We start from the raw sequence: 21666 nt of genomic DNA, 5'->3' as shown, positions 1-21666 counted from the left end.
GAGCAGTATTTCAGAGCGTGGTTATCCACAACCTCTCATACTGTACCCTAGAACTCTCCATAATTTTAGAAGAGATTTACCTCAGTCTGGTCGTGATCAAGGAAAGACACTTGTCTTATTATGAACACTTGTTAACATTTATGGGCAAATTAACGTGTTTTAATCTTGTATTAGAGAAATTATCATCACTTTCCCTAGTATTAAACGTAGCACACATTATTACAGTAAAACACTGAGTACTTCAATCTGGGTGTTTCTATGTATCCGGTTGCCCACTCATACCCACAGCCTCAGAATGGAATGCTGTTATTCACAGCCATCTCTTCCCCACCCACTCTTTGTACTCACAAGAACATGCAGTATATTATATCCAAAAGGAGAAAGTCTTTAGATAAAGAAATGTTCTGCAGTGACATAGGGTCAGTATGGAGAATAATGGGAACATCACACAATTAATAAGCATGTTTTTAAAAAAATCACTAGTGAGGCTTTTTCTACCAAAATCATCCCTTTCATTAAACTGCCTTATTGCAATTGTGTGCCTCAGATGAATCCTTAAGGACACACAAGCAACCAGCTAGTAACACCTACAGCCTGGACTTCTGGGCCAATTTTGCAGTGTCCTCTATTTGCTTCAGTTCTGTTAACATCCTGCAAAATGTTTCCTAATTTGGGCTGCACCCTAGGCCACCTATTGATAAATGTTGACCAAAAAGCTCTTGTTAGTATCAAGTGTACTTCTCACAAGCTATAGTAAGAATTACTTGTTTATTGATTAAATCTACATGGTAACAGACTATCAGCAATAAATTGATGTTTCAACACAAGCCTTAACTAGTCTGAAAGATGGTTTCAGTGATCATCTAGAACCTGTTGTCAAATTTGAGATGGATCATAGACAATCCTTGCTAGTGATTATTCTGAGCAGATCAAGACTGCTAAATCAACATTTGAAAAAGCTGGCAGTGTTAGAAGCCAATAACACTGTGTTCTGGCATTGTTGCTTCCAAGCTCGTCAACAAACCAAGATATGGTTTTAATAAATCAGTGTGGTCAAACATAGAAAAGACCTTCCAGGTGGTGTCTGTCTCTAAGGTGCATAGTGCTGGAGGGGCGGATCTGCAAGAATGTTCTTTACTAGGATGGACTGCTGCATGGTCTCCTGCTGATTTGTTATTATAAGCATTTGTTGTAGAAAAGTCTAGGGGAAGCATTATCTATAACAGGCTGCAAAAGTAGCCTTTTTAGCAGCATCTTTTGTTCGAAATCATCCTGTAACAGAGAGAGTTGGGTGGTCATATCTCGGTGTCCAGCAACCTGGTTCTTGGTATCCTGTTTGTGGTGGCCAAACCTTTTAGACCTTGATGGCTGCATTAATGTGGTAAGCTGTTCTGCCTGATACAAAGGGCACCAATCTGAACAATTATTTGGTAAATGGAGTGTAGTTCGGCAACAAACATTAGGAGCACATTGGCCTTCTAAGACTGTGAACCATACTTCTAGCCCTGATAGCCATTGTGCCAATAAATACTGCTGGCCCACTGGTAGCTTTTAATTTTTCATTTACAGACCCTGGGTACACATAGTACTATCATCATCATATACTTTATTCGACCATAGGTCATAAAAGTTACATATTAAATTGTACAAAAAAGGTACGTTTTCTTCATTATACTTTTACACTGGCTGAAAATAGTAAGGTTTAGAATAGGAAAAGCTTCTATAGGCAATGGCCTACTATAATCCACCATTGATCCCGATACATAACTTAACATTTAGATACCAGGGTTTCTGAGACAATTACTTCATAACGTTAAAATAGTACAAATATTTAAAACTCTTAAAACAATATGGGGTGATTTCAAAATACATATTTCCCAGATGGTATCATCATCAAGATAAATACAAACTATCCGACCCAAGATTTAAAATTTAAAGTGCTGATTTGATGTTACATAATAATATAATTCCTTAATGATTTAGATGGCATACTTTAACAAAGAGAGCCTACTACCGGCACAATCATTTGGCAAATTTAAGCACTGTCAAGTCGTTAAGACACAGTGATAAAAAGCTTATATATTAACTTAAAATGGTTATCGGATTCATGTTAAAATGGCACGAGTGCCAGACAGATGCATAAAAAATAGCTCTTTGTGGCTAAAACTAGTGTTAAAATGGCAGAAACACATAATGATTACCTACATAATGTCTGAAAAATCTATTCCGAGCCCTATCCAACCCACTTCATCCAGATCATCTTCATCATCAACTTAGTTCATCAATGACCATAAAAGCACATAAAACAGAATATAATAATTCTTAAGTAAATAAATAAATACATGTCTGTAAATAGGTGTAAAATATTTAAAAAATAACTTGATTTGCACATATGGCTCTAAATCTTACCTATATAGAGATAAGACCTTAAATAACTTTTTGAAGATGGCAACGTATGCGCCAAGCTGTTGCTAGATACTTACTTACTGAAAGAATTACGTCAGCTGAATTATGGCTTTTTAGAACCCGTAGAGCCAAGGAGCAATTCTTGAATCCCATGTCCCTGCAAATCTTGCGGATCCATTTTGTTCGCGGAATCGCATAGGCTGGGCAGAAGAACATAAAATGCTCAATGGTTTCAAAAATACTGCCACAGGCAGGGCATGTATCGGGAAGATTAATCGACCCCCACCTATGAATCAATGACATCAGGGGCAGTGAGCCAAAACGAAACCTTGCGTATAAGCTCTTGCCTTGCAAGTCCGGTATCACATCCAAGTAGGATTCAAACTTTGGGGACCATTTAGTATCAGTAAAGGAATTAGTTAAGCGACCATGGGATTTATGGATTATGTAGTTGTCCTTAACATAAGACCAATAGGTTAACTTTAAAACATTTTTGTGCCGTCTCTCTAATTTGTGGGGATTTTCCCAATAGTCGCCCAAGCCCAAAAGCCTAAGCCAATGGGCCACATGGCGAATCCAGGGAAGAGTATTAGCATTTTGGCATTTCAGTAAATCGAGTAATGCGGTCTTATATATATCTAGTTCGGGGGTTGTCCATAATCTAATCCAATAAAGGAGAGGTCTTAGAGTAGCTAGATCTGCTACTCGGCTTAGCCCCAGATCTAGAAATATTGGAAGCAAGGGTGTAGTGCGTGGACATGCAATTAAAGCCCTTGCAAAGTTGTTTTCCCCCACACTGATCTTATTGCAGTTAGCGTAACCCCATACCTCCGCTCCGTACAGGGCTGCACTTTGAGCCTTAGCCGTGTAAATTTTTATTGCTGGGGAAACTACCTTTGTAAAGGAGCTTTGGTAAAAACGCAATATGGATGAGGCTCTATGTTGAAGGAGCCCTGCACTTTTCGTAATCTGCTCTTCCCATAGTAGTTTACTGGTTAACCTAACTCCCAAGTAATCTATAGAGCTTACTTCCTTCAGCGGTACTCCCTCAATGTGGATGGAACATCTTTTCCTAGGTCCCTTGGATAAGACCATCAATTTTGTTTTATTAATGTTAACCTCCAGCCCATAATCGCTACAGAATTGGTTAAACCGGTCAACAAGGGTCTGCAATCCCATTGGTGTCTTAGAAATGAGGAGTGAATCATCGGCAAAGAGCAAGATAGGGATTTTTTGTGTATTCAGGGAAGGGGCATCATTCTGGCCTGTGGACACAGCCTTTACTACTTCGTTGATAAATATAGTAAACAGTAGGGGGGCTAACACGCAGCCTTGGCGAACTCCTCTTCTGATTGGAATCCGTTCTGTCAGTTCGCCTTGTTCACCCCACCTCACTTGGGCATAAGTGTTCTCATGCAGTCGTTTTAACAGGAGTAATAGATCCTCTGGGATTCCCAATCTACCCAGCACTTCCCACAGTTTGGCTCTTGGGACCAAATCAAAAGCCGATCGCAGGTCTATAAATACCACATACAGGCATTGTTTGGCCACAAGTACATATTTCCAATGCAATATGGCCAATCGAAAAACCTGGTCTATCGTGCTTGTTTTTGCACGAAACCCTGCCTGTAGATGGGAAAGGATTTGGTACTCCTCAACCCAATTGATTAACCTCTGTAAAATTTGTTTTGCAAAGATCTTTTGTAGGTTGTCTATAAGGCTAATTGGCCTGTAGTTGGCTGGGAGATTAGCATTCCCTTTTTTATAAATGGGTATGATCTCTGCCCCCTTCCATGTACCTGGAATTTGCCCCCCTGCCGCTATACTATTTGAAATGGCATTTATATACCAGGACCAGATATGTGGTTCTGATCTATAAAGATCTCCAGGGAGCTTATCTGGTCCAGGTGCTTTGCCAGGTTTTAGGCTATTTATAGCCTCAAGGGTCTCTTCTATTTTAAAAATGAGGCAACGCTCAGGGACACACTGAGACTCCACTTGGGGGGCCATACGGGAATTTGGTTCCAGCAATTCTGTTGGAGAGTGGGCCACATTGGTGTCCATTGGGCCCTCTGGTAGGGCATAGAGAGTAGTAAAATGCTCTACCCAGCTTTCTGGTTGAATATGGTTGCTGGGACAACTCCTACCTCCATTTTCTCTTTTAGACAGAAGCTCCCAGAAACGCTTATTGTTCTTCTCTCTGGAAGCATCTAATAATTCCTGCCACAGGGAATCCTCCCACTGCTTTTTAGCATTAGACAAAGTTGCTTTGTATAGGGACCTGGCTTGTTTAATTTCCCCCTGGGAACCAGACATTACTGCAACTCTTAACCCAGACTTAGCCTTTGAGCACCTCTCATCAAACCAACCCTTGCTTGCCCCTTTCCCTTCATGTGTCTTTAACCGCCTTGTTTTATAAAAAAAAGACCGTAGTTGGGTATACATGTTGTCATGTATTTTGAGAATCGGAATATTCCCCACTGCCTGGTCTTCATACTCTGCCAAATTATTTAAAAAAATCTGATATATTGCTCTGATATGATGAGGGTTGGACACCACTTTTGGCCATGTAATCTTGGTGAATTTGTTGTTCCAACAAGATGGCGGAATGATTGTGACATGGTTATTAAGTGTTCTCCTGAACGTTTCTCCAGAAAGAGTAAGGAGCAAGGGGAAATGGTCACTGTCACATCTTACTTCTATTTTCATATCTACCAATTGGGGCCACAACCTAACATCTACCAAGAAGTAATCAATAGTGCTTGTCGACATGCCCCTTTTAAAAGTAGGTGCGCTGTTCATATCAGATGGAGTTCTACCGTTACAGGCCCTAAGGCCATGATTTAAACATAATGTGGCTAATTGCATGGCCACCCGAGATTTTTTGCAAGGCTGGGTAATAGATAGTTGTGGGATCCCCCACTGCTCATCTTCTTCATCAGTTAAACCACTTGTGAGAATAGAAGGCTCGAAGGTACAGTTAAAATCTCCAGCTATGATTAGAATAGTTGAGGGGTGGAGGCTGCCTACAAATTCAGACAGAATAGCCAGGGTATGGGACTCGGAGCCATTTGGGACCGATCGTATATAAGCATTAACAATAACAATTGATAATCTTCTGTTAAACGTAATACACATGGCTTTTAGATCTACAGAATCAATTCCCAAAAGCTTGTAGTCACACTGCAAATTCTTGTTAACAAGTAATAGGAGCCCACCTTTTGCCCGGCCCCTCCCCTTGTACTACATAGTACTACTTTACTAGGAACATACAAGTAAAGTAAATATACCAATTGGGGGTAAGCCAATTTTACCATGTTTAAAAGAGAGAGTACAAGCACTTTAGCACGGGTTAGCAGTATTAAAGTGCTCAGTGTCCTAAAAGACAACAAAAAAGGGTTCAGAAAACCAGAGGGTGAAGGCAAAAAGTTTGGGAGTGACCCTGCAGAAAGGGCCAAAACCAGCAAAGGAGAAGGAAACGGGTGTAATAAACAGTTGCATCATCCACTCAGTTGCCTCTAGGAGGCTCACAGCTTTGGAAACAGTGGTGCAATTCATTAAAGTAGCTCATGCCCCACAGATACTTTGGACACAATTCACAAGGTTTTGCACAAGAGCAAATGAATAGTTACAGAATCAGAACTATGTGTTTTAACGATGTGAGCTGAAAAGCTAGGATTTGCAGAGCATCTTACAGATGGGTGGTGCAGATGTGCCTGTGAGAAGCTGAGGTTTTCTTACAAAGCACAAGAGACTAAGCTTTGTAATATAGGTGTGCTGCTACAAGAAGCTTTAGAAGCAAGTTTTGCTAGTAATAAGGAATGTGAATATTTGCAGGGAAGTAGCCTGGAACCAGTAGGTGACTGACCTTCATAGCTTTAATGCCACCTGTCTGTCTGGCAGCGACTGTGGTCAGTACGCCCCTAGTGTGGTTACACCAATATAGTGTGATGGGCTCCCTATTTACAAGTCCAAAAATGTAGTTGTTTATTTGTCTGAAAGAGTAAAAGATAGTGGCAGCCTTTGTAAAGGCTTCTGTGCCTTTAGGAGTAGGCAGTAATAAGGACCATGACCATGAATAGCGCAACACATCTACATGGTATGTTTTTCCTCATGCAGTCTCTTGCTTCTTTGAGCAATGGGCCAAACCTTTACAGTTCTGGGCCATAGCAAAATGCATGTACCTCCACAAGAATTGGTGCAGGTGCTGTGACCTCTCCCAATCCCAAGTCAAGTGTCTGACTACGTACTCTGCCACAAGTATCTGCACCCTTGTGGTTTGTGTCCATCCATCACTGCTGGGATATTGCAGTCTCTCAAACTCCTCCCTCCTCCACCAAAATCTTCTGTCCAAAATCCTGCAGCAGAATTTGTCTGGTTACATAGAAATACAGAGAGGTTAAGTATAAGGAGAGCACATCTGAGAAATGACTGAAATTCCAGAGGCTCTGAAGGTGGCCTGACTAAACAATAGGCAGCAAATGATCCCAAATCTAGCCCTGAAGCTTTTCGCCCTCCCCCTAACTAAACATCAAACAAGCTTGAGGAGCTCAGGCTCTGCCTCAAAAGGAGGTTTCTTGGTCTGGGGAAACCTCAATCGCTGTCTTTCTGTATATGTTTATAATGGTGTGCATTGTTCCCAACCAAAACGGTTGTTTACATATTGCATTCTTTTGTGATATAATGCCTACAAAAACGAATAAGCCTGATTTTTGTGGGCTTAATGACCTCTTAAAAATTAGTCTTATATGTAGCTAGAAGGAGTCCAATAGCACACCACAAAAGCCCAGTGTTTGTTTTGCAGAATTACAAAGATAGTGAGACAGCTTTGCAAGTACTGTGCAGTCTCAGTTGCTGTTGGACAGAGTCCAGCCATCTGAGTGCTGACAAAGAAATATATTGGTGCAAAGGAAACAGACATGGGGGTGTACAGTACCAATTGTGTGTGTGTGTGTTAGTTGATTGGTTGGCAAAGATATTCACATATTGTGGTTCTGCTGTGGCAATGACATTTGTGTGCCACGATTGGGTAGGGTTCAAAATGATCTGTAATGGCACATGAAACCTACATCCTTTTTAAAGTCTATGTTCTTCAAGTTTAGCATTTTCCTTATATTCGTCTATGCTTTCCTTTTGCAGTACCTACACTCCTCCTTCATTACCACACAGCCTGTCTGTCACAGAACGAAATCTTGACTTTAGAAGTTGCCTCTATCTGATAGAGGCATCTAGTTCCAGATTCCCTACAGCAGAATTTTCCCCAGGTGTCAGTCTAGATGTGGAGATTTTTCTTGAGCAGTACCCCTGCGCTCCGTTAGATTGTATTGATCGGCTCCACATCCGTCATCGTTCGCATCAGATATGATATTGTGGTTCCTATATAGGTGCCACCCTGGTGCGCTGATGTCGGTTCTTTTCTTTCTGCGGCAGCCAGTGCTGATCCGAAGAGAGCTACCCCTCTGTCATTTTTGGACTGGCTTTTTTCGACTTTTTAATCTGTTTTTTCGAGTTTTTAACTCCTTGTGCATTGAGAGAAGTCATCAAAGAAGACTGGGTTCAAGCCCTGCAAGTTCCGTCATCGGGCGATGGTCCAGACGGATCCGCACCTCCTGTGCCTTTGATATCTGGAGCACAACCACGACCCAAAATCGTGCTCCGAGTGTCGGGCCATGCATCTGAAGGCTTTGAGGGAGCGTTCACCGAAGCCGATGGCGGCCCGATGCTTGATTCCATGCAACTCAGTCTTGGTTGAGAGGAAGGTCTCTGGATCGCTCACGGAGCCCACCCCTCCCCCTCCCCCCCCACACACACACATACACTTTCCCCTTTGTCGTTGTCCCACTCAAAGTCCTCGGGACGATTGGGTAAGTCAAGGCACAAGAAGAAGGCGAGGCATTCTTCATCTTCCCCTTGTCCATTGGCCGATGTGGGAGTGTTGTCATAATAGGCCTCCCTCTGCAGAGCCTGTGTTTGGGCCATCTATTGCCTCACCGAGTTTCCAGAAGCCAGAGTGATCTCTGCCCAACTTGCCTGGCTCCGGGTGACCCACGTTTCTTTACGATGCACCCCTCCCCTGAGAGTTTGGTTATCCAAACCTCCATTTCCCATTGCGCGTTCCCTTCTGCACCCCCAGATGGGGAATCGAAGAGGCTGGATGCACTTGGGAAGAAGATGTTTTCTTATGTCAGCCTGGTATTGCAGTCCATGACCATAGCCTGCCTTTTGGGCTGCTACTTCCATACGCAGTGGGATACCATTGCACAAGTGCTGCCTCAGATCCCGGAGGAGGCCTGGGCTGTACTTTCCCAAGCAGTTGCTGATGGGAGTGATGCAGCAAAGTTCACAATCTGATGTGAACTGGACACGACCGACTCACTGGGCAGAGCAGTTCCAGTGACAGTGGCCTTAAGGTGCCATGCCTGCTTGAGGACGTCTGGCTTTTGGGGGAATGTCCAAGCCAATCGTATGGACGCGACCTTTGATGGCATCCGTCTCTTGGGGGTGGGAAGCAGGCTTGGTGCTTTAGTGTTTCAAGGATTCTCTTGCTATGGCCAGGTCCTTGGGCCTTGCAGCAGCCCCTCATCCTCCTCTGTCTGCTTTTCATCCCTTTCATGGCTTCGTAATGGGTGCCTAACTGCATCTGTTCCCGTCCAGCCACCATATCACACATGCTGCCCAGCCTCTACGTGTGATCCACTGACCTCGTGGACCAGGGAGCCAGCGGTCCGGCCAGTCCACCCCACCTGCAGCTGCTTCCAAACCTTCCCAGTCTGACTCTTCATTTGGCACTTATCTGAGAGGAAAGTGAGCCATAGAGAGGGTTCCTGTGCCATACCTAGGTCATGATTGCTATTCCTGCTACTGTCTGTACCCAAAAAAGTACAAGGGCCTCTGCCCTTTCCTAGACCTTCAGTCCCTAAATTTCTTCCTCAAGGAGAAGTTCAAAATGCTCACTCTGGCTCAGGTTCTATCTACCCTGGATTCGGGAGACTAGATGGTAGCGTTGGATTTACAGGCCGCTTATTTCCATATTTCCGTCCTGCCTGTCCACAGACGTTACTTGCGGTTCACTATAGGCCACAAGCACTTTCAGTTCACCATACTCCCATTTGGCTTTACCAGCACCCCTCGGTTGTTCACCAAGGTGATAACGGTGTTCACAGCTCATCTGCGCAGATCAGTCTTCCCCTATCTTGATGACTGGCTGGGGAAGGCGGTCTTGCCCCAGGCTGTCGTCTCCCACCTCCAGACTATCGTGAACCTACTGCATTCGCCGGGGTTCGATATAAATGTGCCAAAGTCACACCTGACTTCCTCTCAGATGCTTCCTTTCACCGGAGGTGTTCTGGACACAGTGCAATTTTGGGCTTATCCTCCCAAGTGGCAAGACCAGGATATCCAGGCTATCATACCGATGTTTCAGCCTCTATCCTGGATTTCGGTGAGAATTACTCCAACGCTGCTGGGTCTCATGGCCACCTGCATCCTGCTAGTGTCTCATGCCAAATCGCATATGCGAGCTCTGCAGTGGGCGCAACATCAGGAAAATCTCTCTGACATGGTCTAGATCTCAGAGGGAACCGCGTGAGAGCAGCAGTGATGGCTAATGAACCGCAATTGGGTCAGAGACAGATTCATCTCCCTTCCACAACCAGATCTGACATTAGTAACAGATGCGTCACTCCAGGGCTGTGGTAGTCATCTGGGAGAGGCGGTGATCCGAGGCATCTGGTCTCTGATGGAGTCCTGACCACACATCAGCCTGTTGGAGTTCCTTGCGGTCAGACTAGCATTGAAAGCATTTCTTTGCTCTCTCAAGAGAAAGTTAGTGCAGGTGTTAACGTACAACACCACCGCCATGTGATACTGCAACAAGCAGGGTGGTTTGGGATCATGGACCCTTTGGCAGGAGGCTCAGCGCCGCTGGAGCAACAGGGCATTTCTCTGTTGGTTCAACATCTAGCGGGCTCTGAATGCCAGAGCAGACAAACTCAGCCAACAATGGTTAGTCGATCACGAATGGCATTTGCATCCAGAGGTGGCGCAAGTGGGGAAGAGCCTTTGTTAGATCTGTTTGCATCCACAGAGAACGCGCAGTGTCCACAGTATTGCACATTGGAGTTTCCAAGGCTGCAATCGCTTGGTGATTCTTTTTGTCTTGTGTGCTAATCAGGCCTCCTATATGCTTTTCCGCCCATGCCACTTCTGCCCAGAGTTCTCAAGCGGATCAAGAACGATCCAGCCAAAGTCATCCTTGTGGCTCCAGACTCACCATGGAGAGTCTGGTATCCTGAGCTACTGAGCATGGCTATCGGTCATCCATTCAGACTGCCCCTTCAGGAGGATGTTTCACAATGCCACAATTGGATTTTAATTTGGTTCTGACATTCCAGGTATACGCTCCTTTTGATCCTCTCCACAATAGTTCTCTCAGGCTTCTGACCTTGAAAACAGCCTTCCTTGTGGCCAGTACATCTGCCCGCACGGTGATTGAGCTGGAAGCATCCTCAGCTAAGCTGCCCTGCTTTTCCGTCTATCCTGACAAAGTGGTGCTTCACACTAGGGCCTCGTTTTTTTGCCAAAAGTGGTTACGCCTTCTTTATGTAGGCCAGTCCATCACCCTGCCTATTTTTTATGCTCCCCCACATCTTAAGGAGAGACTCCATGGCCTGGACAGAAAAAGAGAGTTGGTGTTCTACCTTGATCATACAAAAGAGTTCCCGGTGGATGATCAAATCTATGTAGATTATGTTGGTGCAAAGAAAGGTCTGGCAGTGCAGAAGGAGACCATCTCCCGATGGGTTGTACTCTGCATTAAAATCTGCTACGCACTGGCCAAAAAGCAAACTCCTGAAGGTTTGCATGCTGATTCTACCAGATCCAGAGCTGCAACCGTTGCATTAGCATGTGACGTTCCAGTCCTTGATATCTGTCAGGCGGCAATTTGGGCATCTCTGCACACGTTTACCAAACACTACTGTCTGAACAGTAAAGTCTGTTGGAATGGGTACTTTGCCCATTCAGTCCTGCAGTACTTTCTAGTATGATCTTAGTTTGTAGGCCCACCTCGGGGATGGTATTGTTTGGGTATATATTCTAAGCTATATGTCTCTATTAGATGGACAAGTCATATGTCTCTATCAGATGGTCAGCTCTATGTCTCTATCAGATGGGCCAATTACTTACCTTCAGTAACACCTTATCTGGCAGAGACAATATCTAGTTGCACATTTCTTACCATCCCACCCTTACTCCCCACTCTGCGAAACGATTTCCAGGGAAAGGGACTCACTTTTTAGGGCCTTAGTTTTGGTGCACCAGTAGTCTGTGTTCTTCATGGCTCTGCACTTCTGATGTGGAAAGTCGTGAAAAGAAACTGACATCAGCACACCTGGGTGACACCTATATAGGACCCGTGACATATACCTGGTCCAGATGAAGACGTCGCAGAACCGATCGATGTCACCCAATGGCGCCAAGGGTTCTCCTTGAGTAAAATCTCCGGATCCCGATTGACGCCTGGGGGAAATTCTAAGGTAAGGAATCTGCAACTAGATATTGTCTCTACCAGATAAGACGTTACTGAAGGTAAGTAACTTGTCCTTTACCAGAATATTGAGTGTTTATAAGGTGGGATGGTCATGACTAAAACGTTGTCGGCATTGGAGATAATGACCAGGTGCCAGTTTTCTTAGTTGGGGGGGTAACCAGAGCTGATAAGTGCAGCAGTATCTGACCAGCAGCTTTCAGTTCCATACGGCCTTCTAGGCGACCCACAGAGGTTGCTCACTGACATCTTCACAGGCAGTCATTTTTTTCCACTAGGGATCCAATATCACAATTTGCTTAACGATTCAGAAAAATTCTTTGAGTTGATGGGAGGAGGTGATTTGCTGTATGTTTTGCACACATCTGTAATAACCCTTGTTAGCTCAGAATCTATTTTGTTTTTCCTTTCGAACTCCAGAAAATACATTAGCTTTAAATTTTCTCTCTTCTGACTGTCACTTTCTCTGCACTGGAAAACAGCATTTTACTTGTTTGTTTTAGAATGCCCACTTTGGGAATGAGCATTTTTTGAAAATTTTTGTCTTTATTCTTTCTTCCAAACTACTGAGGATGCAAAACTAGTAAAATGCTGCTTTGAGACGTTTCAGAATTTATCCAGCTTGGTGATTAACATTTTGTGTTTGCTTTCCACTTCCAGGTATGAAGTTGCTCCCAGGTCAGACAGTGAGGAAAGCGGTTCAGAATATGAAGAGGTAGGCAATTATTTTTTGTAAAATTGTTTCTTACATACATGTTCTAGATCAACAGTTCACAACCTGTGGTCCCCCGATCCTCAGAGGTCAGTGACGCATTCCAAGGGAGTCTGCAGGCCTGAGCCAGGAGAAAGGCAGTTCTTCAGCTATGGCTTCAGACAAACATGTGCATGTTTTACTTTGTTTGTGCAGTGGTTTTAAAAGCACTGCAAAGTTCCTTCTACAATCAGCAGCTTTTGGGCAAAAATAAGTGTCAAGATAACTCTAGTGATTAATGTACCTGCTGGAGAGAGATTTTAGTTTTGTCTTGTGGCAATTTTGACCCAAAGGTAGCACAGATAGTTCATATGCCTGCTGCAAAGAACGTTTATCATACAAGAACGGTATTTTATGTGCATAGTACAGTGGTTTATTGCTTTTGTCTCAGATTGTTTTGCTACTGTGTAGTTCATAAGTTACAATCGTAATCTAGCACAGTGAACTATAAACTGCAATTAAAGAGCTGCATGCAACCTGCAGGGCACAAATTAGAAAGTTGTATTTTTTTCCCCAGTCTTTCATTTTCCTTATGCTGTTAAAAAAAGGTGTGCTTGCGTAGAAATACATTTGTTATTATTAAAGTCCACACTAACCACTGTGTTGAGTTCTGAATCCTGAGTTTGTGCTTCTCCAGACCAAGCACTCTTAGAAAATGCCTACCAGACCAGTGTGGATGACGTGTGACCTCCTACACCTTGTAGTCCCATGTAAAGTGCTCCAACACCCTACACTGGTATGGGAGATGCTATAAAACAAGTGATATACATGCGACAGAGAGGGTATGGAGAGATGAGGGGCCCTTATGGCTTTACTTCCTTTCCCCACCACATGTTTATGAGAAAAAGCTTTCTCAGAACTTATGTACCTAAAAAATAAAAACAGATATCGCTTGGGAAATGTAGACTCTGACCTGAGGATTCAACTTTCCTAAATAAAACCAAACATTGAAAAGTTAGTTGCCGAGATGCAGTGTCAACCTTCCCACTAAATGTTTTTGATTTTTGCATATTTTTTCAATATAAAATAATTATATACTTCGTAATTCGAGTATTTGTTTGGTGTGTACTTGTTTGTGTATTTTGTTGCAAATTACTGTTTCAGTATTAAAAGTTAAATCGTACAAATTACTTGGGTGTCCCCGGCTTTCAGTAATGATTCACTGGTGGTCCTCAGGAGTCAAAATGTTTGGAACCACTGTTTTAGATGCTTCCATAAAGTTGAAATATACCAATGCTATGAGATCTTTGAACAGATACGGCTTAGTTGCTGTTACTGCATTCCAAAACGTTCCAATGACTATTGACAAAGGTGGAATTAGGTGTAGAAATAAGTACAAATTAGTCTACACTGGTTCCTGTTGTTCTGGTAGTCTGAAGTCCCCCCTCTTTCTAATAGCCTTGCTCCCCTTATGTGTAATGCTGTGATGGAAAGAGAAAAGTTTGAGGGAAGAAGCTTGCAGACTCACTTGTTGTGATGATGAGGAATGGAATGAAAATGAGTTGTCTGTGGAGACAGGCATTTGTGCTTAAAAAGTGTGAAGGGAGGCTTTTGGGCTTAAAGAGCAACCATTTTTTCTGTGCACTGATGCGCTTCACTACTCCAAGATGCTAGCCTCTTATATCCCACAAATGTGGAGGAAGGTGGTCTTCGATGTGAGTAAGCTATTTTTTCCATTTTCGTAGGTTTAAGAAATATTTTTATGTAGTTAATGTGCCACACGCTACTATGTTCTGATTATGTTTTAAAGCATCGAGTGCACAGCGATTATACGATCCTGTACATAGTAGTATTCATACTCTGAAGATCAGTAGTCTAACATTCACACCAGTACTTTCGAATGCAGAGTGGCTCAATACATAATGCTCATTTTTTTAGACATTTTGTGCAGAAAAGCACAATCCGAATGGTACAAACTGCGGAGGTCTTAAAACTTACCCTCCCATACATTTGGGTCAAAGGCAAATGTCTTAATGTAGGTTCTGCAGCGTTCGCCACATTGTCTGAACCACTCATTCCTCTTAATGAGGGTCTGCTAGAAGCAGTGCCTGCTGCCTGAGAGAAACCTTTTCCCACCCTTGTTATAAATAGATAGGTGGCAAAACTGTATCGACTTGCTTCTGGTCATCCTTCCTTCCTGTTTGCCCATCCATCGCTTGAGAGTTTAATGATTCAGGCATCTTGCTGTTTGAGGCAGGTGTTGGGAACCTTCCCTACCACCCCCTCCGACAGGGATTCCAAGTGCTTAGAATTAGTTTATGAAATAGCCAACAGGCCTCAAAAATCATAAACGTGTTACTAGACCTGCAGGTCGAGTAACTTGAATAATCTTCTCAACCTTAACTGTAGTGTACTTGACCCGTAAGTGGGCCTCAATTGTGTGACCCCGAGGCAAATATTTTACTTTACAGTCACCTTTTTCTTCATTCTCACATGAGTCTACCTTCAAATATGTGAGCTCACCATTTCTGCTGTACAAAAAAAGTATTTGTTTGATTAAATGGACTTAACGTTTGCTCCATGTATAAAAAATAATCTAGCCCACATATAAGTGGCACAGAATCCAATACTGGCTTCTTAGTTTACTAATAGCATTGCTACCCGGGCAGGAGTGTGCCTAAGTTTATGTTCCAACACTCATTTTTAATAAATATATTACTGAAGCATGATGTGGTCTCACACTGTCATTTACGGAGAGAACATTTCCATGAAATGTCCAAAAACCTTCCCACTAACTTGCAGCTTTACTGATATAACTATTTAATGTATTAACAAATCTGTGAAAAACATTTATTTTTTGCACATCACCAAGCAAAGTGCTACGATTTGTTTTCATCCTATGAAAATAATTTTTATATCACACAGAAATACAAACAATGGGCTTTCACAACTACTGAAAATTTATTTTGAAATGTTTGTATAGTTGACTTTGTTTTTTAAATGTTATGTGTTAGGAAAAAAACGGACAAAATCCTGGAACTTTGCAGTCAAAAGGAAAATTAATTGCAAGACAAACTGACTTTTGACCTCAGTTTCTGAACACAGAGCAAATGTGACGAGAATAAGATTTAAAGGTCTCCTTCACTTTCTGACTGAACAGAACACCTGCTGTTTGTCAACTCACCAAGAAGGGTGAAATAGGTCCTAAAAATAGCTTGATCTGATAAAATATGACTCGCCATAGCAAGTGGGCAGGTAGAATTTTCTAGTTCTGTCCAACACTTTTGAAGTCTTTCCAAAAAGAGAGAAAGAGTATGTGCATGCATTTTTGTCTGCGTGTGAAAAAAATACTGGTGAAATCCGGCAGACACTACACGATACCCAACTGAAAGCACCTATACCCAACTGTTTATCACAAAATACATTTATTGAGGGGGTGTAACACTCCAAATACCTCCCACCCTCTGCCAAAGCTGCCCCCCTTGGGGATGGGCACTGCAGATTTTGTAACTAGTACACCAACATGCTTCAATATTCATGTTGTGGTTTTCCTCGGATGTGCAGGCTACCCTTTTGGACCTGCTCTTCAATAGTGCTCACCTGTTCAGCAGTAAAGACAAATCTGCCATCGAACGGTATAAGGCTAACAGGGTGCGGTAGGAAGCTGGTCTGATGTGTGTTGGGTACCCAAGGTACTTACACATTATACCAGGTAGTGAAGTTTAGGCAGTCTCCAGAAGCCAGGCTCTCTAGAGGTAGCTGTGGATGAGCAGCCAAGGCTTATCTAGGAGACATGCAAAGCTCATGCCATAGCACTACAGTCACCTAGTACTTATACACATAAAAGAAAACACTCAGTTGTACAAAAGATAAAGGTAACTTATTTTTGGAACACATCACCACAAAATACTAGAAAGGTAACCTACCCTTAGGAGGTAAGTAATAAACTAAAGATAAACACCAGTAATCCGAAACTGGCACAGACAAGGTTAGAAAACAGTGCTAATACCATTAAACAATAGTGACCCTAGGGGGGAGCACAAACCATATACTAAAAAAATTGTATGCGAATTAGGTAACCCCACCTAGGTAAGTAAAATGTGTAGAGGGGAGCTGGGAGTGCTAGAAAACCACAGAGGTAAGTAACACAGTACCCCCCAGCAACCAGGAATGCAGGAGTAAAACACTGGATCTCCCCCAAACCAACCAAAAGGAGGAAAAGAAGAAAAAGAAGACACCCAGAAAAGACTGCAAGAAAACCAGCAGTGGATTCCTGAAGAAAGAACACCTGTGGAGAGAGGGGATAAAGTCCACGAGTCACAGTGGAGTTCAGGAAGAGTAGGAGCATAAAGGAGGAGTTCCTGATGGATACAGATGAAGTCCAACGCTGGAAGGAAGATTGCAGATGGGTGTCTGTGCAGAAATTCCACCAGCAAGCCTTGGCAAAGGCAAACTTGCGATTAGTGATAAGTGGTGCTGCCAGGGACCAGCAAGGCACATGAGGACTCAGCCCAGGAGGGCGAGTCACAGGGGATCCTCAATGTCGCATAGAGGCCACAGGAGCAGAGGCATCGCCCACAGAAGTCCCACAGGACGGAGACACATGAGTCGCAGAAGAAGCCCACGCAGCACTACAAAAGAGGATCTCACGCTGCAGGAGAACCATGCAGGAGGCTGTGCTTTGCAGGATGGAGTGCTGGGGGATGGAGCTCCACGTTGCCTGAAGATCCCTTGGAGGAGAGGCCAACAAGCCTTGGCATTTACAAGAGACGTAGAGCACGGGGGTACTGTCTTGCGTCGGAAGGCAAAGGCTTACCTTCACCAAAGTGAGACAGTTGGCAGAGAGGATCAAGAGGACTACTCCGGTCCACCACTCGTGATGCAGGATCCACGCAGCTCAAGATGAGGGGAGATCCATGCAGCTGGTCGTTGCTTGTTGTAGGTGCCTGATTGCAAGGGAGTAACTCCTTCACTCCAAGGAAGATTCCTTCTTCTTCTTGTGCAGACTGAGGAGTTGTAGTCTTCTGAGGATGCACGGCCAGGGAAATGTTACAAAGCTAGCGGGAGACGTGGAAACAAAGTTCCAGAAGAGTCTTCTTCGTTGTAGCAGCGTTTGTTGTTTCCTGGAGGTCCAGTCGCAATTGCAGTGGCCAGACATTGAAGTGTAGGTTGCAGAGGAGTCTGCTGAAATCTTGCAAGCTGAATCTGAGGACCCACCCAAGAGATAGAATAGACCCTAAATAGCCTTGAAAGGGGGATTGGTCACCTAACCAGGTAAGCATTAATCACTGGGGGGAGGGGCTCTGTCGTCACCTGCCTGGCCTGGCCACTCAAATGCTCCCAAAGTTCCCTGCCAACCTTTGGAAACAAGATTGGACCCTCTGGAGGAGCTCTGGGCACCACCTCTGGGGTGGCGATGATCAGGGGAGAGGCCACTCCCCTTTCCATTGTCCAGTTTCATGCCGGAGCAGGGACTTGGGGTCCCTGAACGGGTGTGGACTGGTTTATGCATGGAGGGCAGTGGCTTGGGGAGGCTACCCCTCCCACGTTAGTCACACCTATTTCCAAAAGGAGAGGGTATTACCTTCCTTTTCCAAAGGAAATCCTTTGTTCTACCTTCCTGGGCTTGATCTGCTCAAGCAGCAGGAGGGCAGAAACTTGTCTGAGGGGTGGCAGCATTTGGGCTGCCTGGAAAACCCTGTAAGACTGGTGGTAGCAATGCTGGGGGTCCTCCAAGGAGCCCCCAGAGTGCATGGAATCATATTTTCAATACTTGTATCAGTATTGGGGTATGATTCTGACATGTTTGATACCAAACATGCCCATGTTCGGAGTTACCATTATGTAGCTAGAAAAAGGTAGTGACCTATGTCCAGGACACGTGTAAAATGGTGTCCCCGCACTCACAAAATCCAGGAAAATGGATCTGGAGTTTGTGGGGGCACCTCTGCTAGTGCAGGGGTGCCCTCACACACAGGTAACTGCACCCTGCCCTATGGGCTGAGAGGGCCTACCATAGGGGTGACTATAGTGACCTGGTGCAGTGACTTGTAGTGAAAACGGGTGCATGCACCGGTTTCACGCAGGCTGCAATGGCAGGCCTGCAGAAACCTTTGCATGGGCTCCCTATGGGTGGAAAAATAACTGTTGCAGCCCAGAGGGATCCCCTGGAACCCCAATGCCCTGGGTACCTAGGTACCATATACTAGGGGCTTACAATGGTGGAATTGTATGCCAATTGTGGAAATGAAAAGTTATCAGCAACCATATTTAGAGGAGAGAGCACATTCAAGGCTTCCTCTATTTGAGGGTGGTCCTTCCTCATCTTGATAGACAATATGACCACGATGTGGTATGCACACTAAGATGAAGTAGAGTTACAACTAGTTTGTCACCAGACACTGAGTGTGGTTTTGGACACACCATCAAGGGATCTGGTTGACCCCCCAGAGTCCTGGCAGCGTCGGCATATCAGAGCCCACATTGTAAGCCAGTACCCTGCTGATTATGAGTGGCAGAGTTGACCTAGAACTGTTTGTCCTTTGGGTCACTTCTCAGGTAAACTTGTTATTGCACCTCCTTGGAAAATAAGTAGTGCCAGTAATTCTGCACCCTTTAGTGTCCTTTGAGGAGAGCCTTGGGGTGACGTGTTTTCATTTGAGGTGGAACTTTCCTCTTCATAGCCGTGGGCCCAAGTCACTCTTGGACCGTCTGAGAATTGTGTGGTATGCAGAACTTTGTACCTCAATATTTAGGGCCTCCACCTTCAAGTCTGGAGATTGAGCTGCAGCTTTTAAACTCCTTTCACCTGCCTTCTGAAGTGCTGGAGGTCCTCTTGTCTGCTCATGGTCCTTACACAAAATATCTCTTATTGTGAGAGATGGAGTAACTTTGTTTGGTGGTGCGCAGACAACAGTGTCTATCAAGAGATCATTCTAAATATCCTCCTCTCCTTAAAGTAATACAAGTGTTTGGGAATGCTATAAGAACTGAAGATCATAAGATGTGAAATATAAGAAGGGTGGTAAAAATCAAGACTGGGTTAGATCTCAACAAAAAAAAAATTCAGTGTGAAGTGAAGTGAAAGAGGGGAATGTTGATGGAAATCATTTAGAATAAAGGAGGAGTTCAAGAGTTAAGAGACTGCAATTTCTTGAAGGATTTGTTTGAAACATGATTTCTGTCATGCTGATATCTAGAAGGATTTGTATAAGAAATTATTTATTATTTTCCTTTCATGGGGAAATCTTTTGAAGGATTTCTATTGGAAATTATTTGTTATTTTTTTTTTGTTGATATGTTTTTTCATAAGTATCTATAATTTTGTGTCATATAGCAATAGGAGGGAGGTGTTTGGTATTTTAAGCATGTAGAATGTATGACATCAGAATGTTTGGGCTGTAGCTCTTGGTTTCCCTGGAGACCAAAGGCAGTTGAAGACGGAGATCGCTGAGGAAAGGAAGCAGATGTGACGGCTTGGGGTGTATTATGTATAACTTGAATAAATTATATCCTGCATCGACTGTTCATTGCCTCCCAACTTCATTTCAACTCGGTTGTCATGTCTCTTGTTGGTGCTCTCTCTATCCCATTGAAGGTGTGCAGTTGGCACAGTCAAGGGTTATTTGGTGGTTTTGTCCGCATTCTTCTGTCTCCCAGACCAGCCTTCCCTGTTCAGGTACCCGATTGTGATGAGGTTCCTGAAGGGATTGCCTAATCTGCATCCTCTTCTTCTCTTTGCCATGGTGTAATGGGAAATCCGTTGTGTTCTGACCTTTTTCATGGGGCCTCTATTTGTGTTCCTTCATAATGTCAGTTTCATTTGTTGACCATTTAAACAGTCTTTTTAGTCACCATTATGTTGGCAAGACAAGCCATTGAGCAGCAGGAACTGAGTATCTGTCCACCATTCAGGTCTTTTTTCCCTGAAAAACTAGGGTTATGAACTAGAACTGATTTACTGCCCAGGGTGGTTACACCCTTTCACCCTGGTCAGTCCATTACCCTGCTACCTTTCTATCCTCCACCCAATCCCAGGAAGAGTGACTGTATCACCTGCATCCGATGAAAGCGGAAAGCAGTCAGTTTTCATGGTGTGACTGCACCCAAGACTATGATGCATTGGGGCTAACTTTTTGCTTGAGTGTGAGGCAGTGTGCTCCCTTTTTTCTTTTTGTCCAATGACTGCTCCCTTGAGCTAACGAGCTGACGAGCTCTGGAGAGGCACCTGTGCGCCAGTGAGTGGTACATAAACCCGAGAAGACTTTTGGCGGCATTTCAAGCAACCCCACAGACTTGGCTGCTCTCTGCTGATGACGGGCTAAACCTAGAAACACGTGTCCAGAGATACACAGCACTTGCTGCACCTACTTAGGTGAAAGACTTTTGATTACTTTTTCAGCACAAAACGAAGTGACTGCATTTACCATGATGCATTGGGGCTAACTTTTTGCTTGAGTGTGAGGCAGTGTGCTCCCTTTTTTCTTTTTGTCCAAGACTAAAGAGTAGATGATGGGTACTGTTGCAATAAAAATGGACAGCGGTCATCCTGCTTTATTATTTTTTGCATCAAAAGGCACTAGGCCCCTGCTAAATAAGGAACTTCCTTAGGGGATCAGGGCTCGTTAGACCAGGGCCAGGTCGTCTTCAGCTCTTGCTAGCGGTGCTTATGGCAGAGATTTGTAAGGCAACAACGTGGGCATACTTGAACACCTTCGATAAGCTCTATTGCTGGCAATCAAAGGTGCATAGGGATGAATGTTTTGGCAGATCTGTTAGATTTGGCATCGTTGGCACGATCTCCCCTAACATTTTGCCTCTACTTCCAAGTTGTTTCTGTGTGCTGGACTTTGTTTTTGCTGCTTTGTTTGTTGTGGACATTGTACCACTGCTGACCAGTGTTAAAGTGTAGGTTCCCTGTATAAATTATATATGTACATTGGCTTATCCATGATTGACATATTTGATTTACTAGTAAGTCCCTTGTAAAGTCCACTAGAAATGACCAAGGCCTATAAATCAA

General features: G+C 43.9%; 1 protein-coding gene across 5 annotated transcripts in view; it reads left to right on the top strand.

Moving 5' to 3' along the window:
• The window catches only part of SMARCA2 (SWI/SNF related BAF chromatin remodeling complex subunit ATPase 2), a 1363970-nt gene that overhangs the window by 327617 nt on the left and 1014687 nt on the right, over nucleotides 1–21666 (top strand). For all 5 annotated transcript variants that reach the window (XM_069228509.1, XM_069228519.1, XM_069228497.1 and 2 more), the window contains one exon: nucleotides 12614–12668. In XM_069228509.1, the coding sequence (XP_069084610.1) occupies nucleotides 12614–12668 (55 nt within the window). The remainder of the gene's footprint in view (nucleotides 1–12613; nucleotides 12669–21666) is intronic.

This window comes from Pleurodeles waltl, chromosome 1_1, assembly GCF_031143425.1.
Source record: "Pleurodeles waltl isolate 20211129_DDA chromosome 1_1, aPleWal1.hap1.20221129, whole genome shotgun sequence".
NCBI classification, from domain to species: domain Eukaryota; kingdom Metazoa; phylum Chordata; class Amphibia; order Caudata; family Salamandridae; genus Pleurodeles; species Pleurodeles waltl.
The sequence above is the reverse complement of the archived record's forward strand: the minus strand, read 5'-3'. Positions and strand labels throughout refer to the sequence as shown.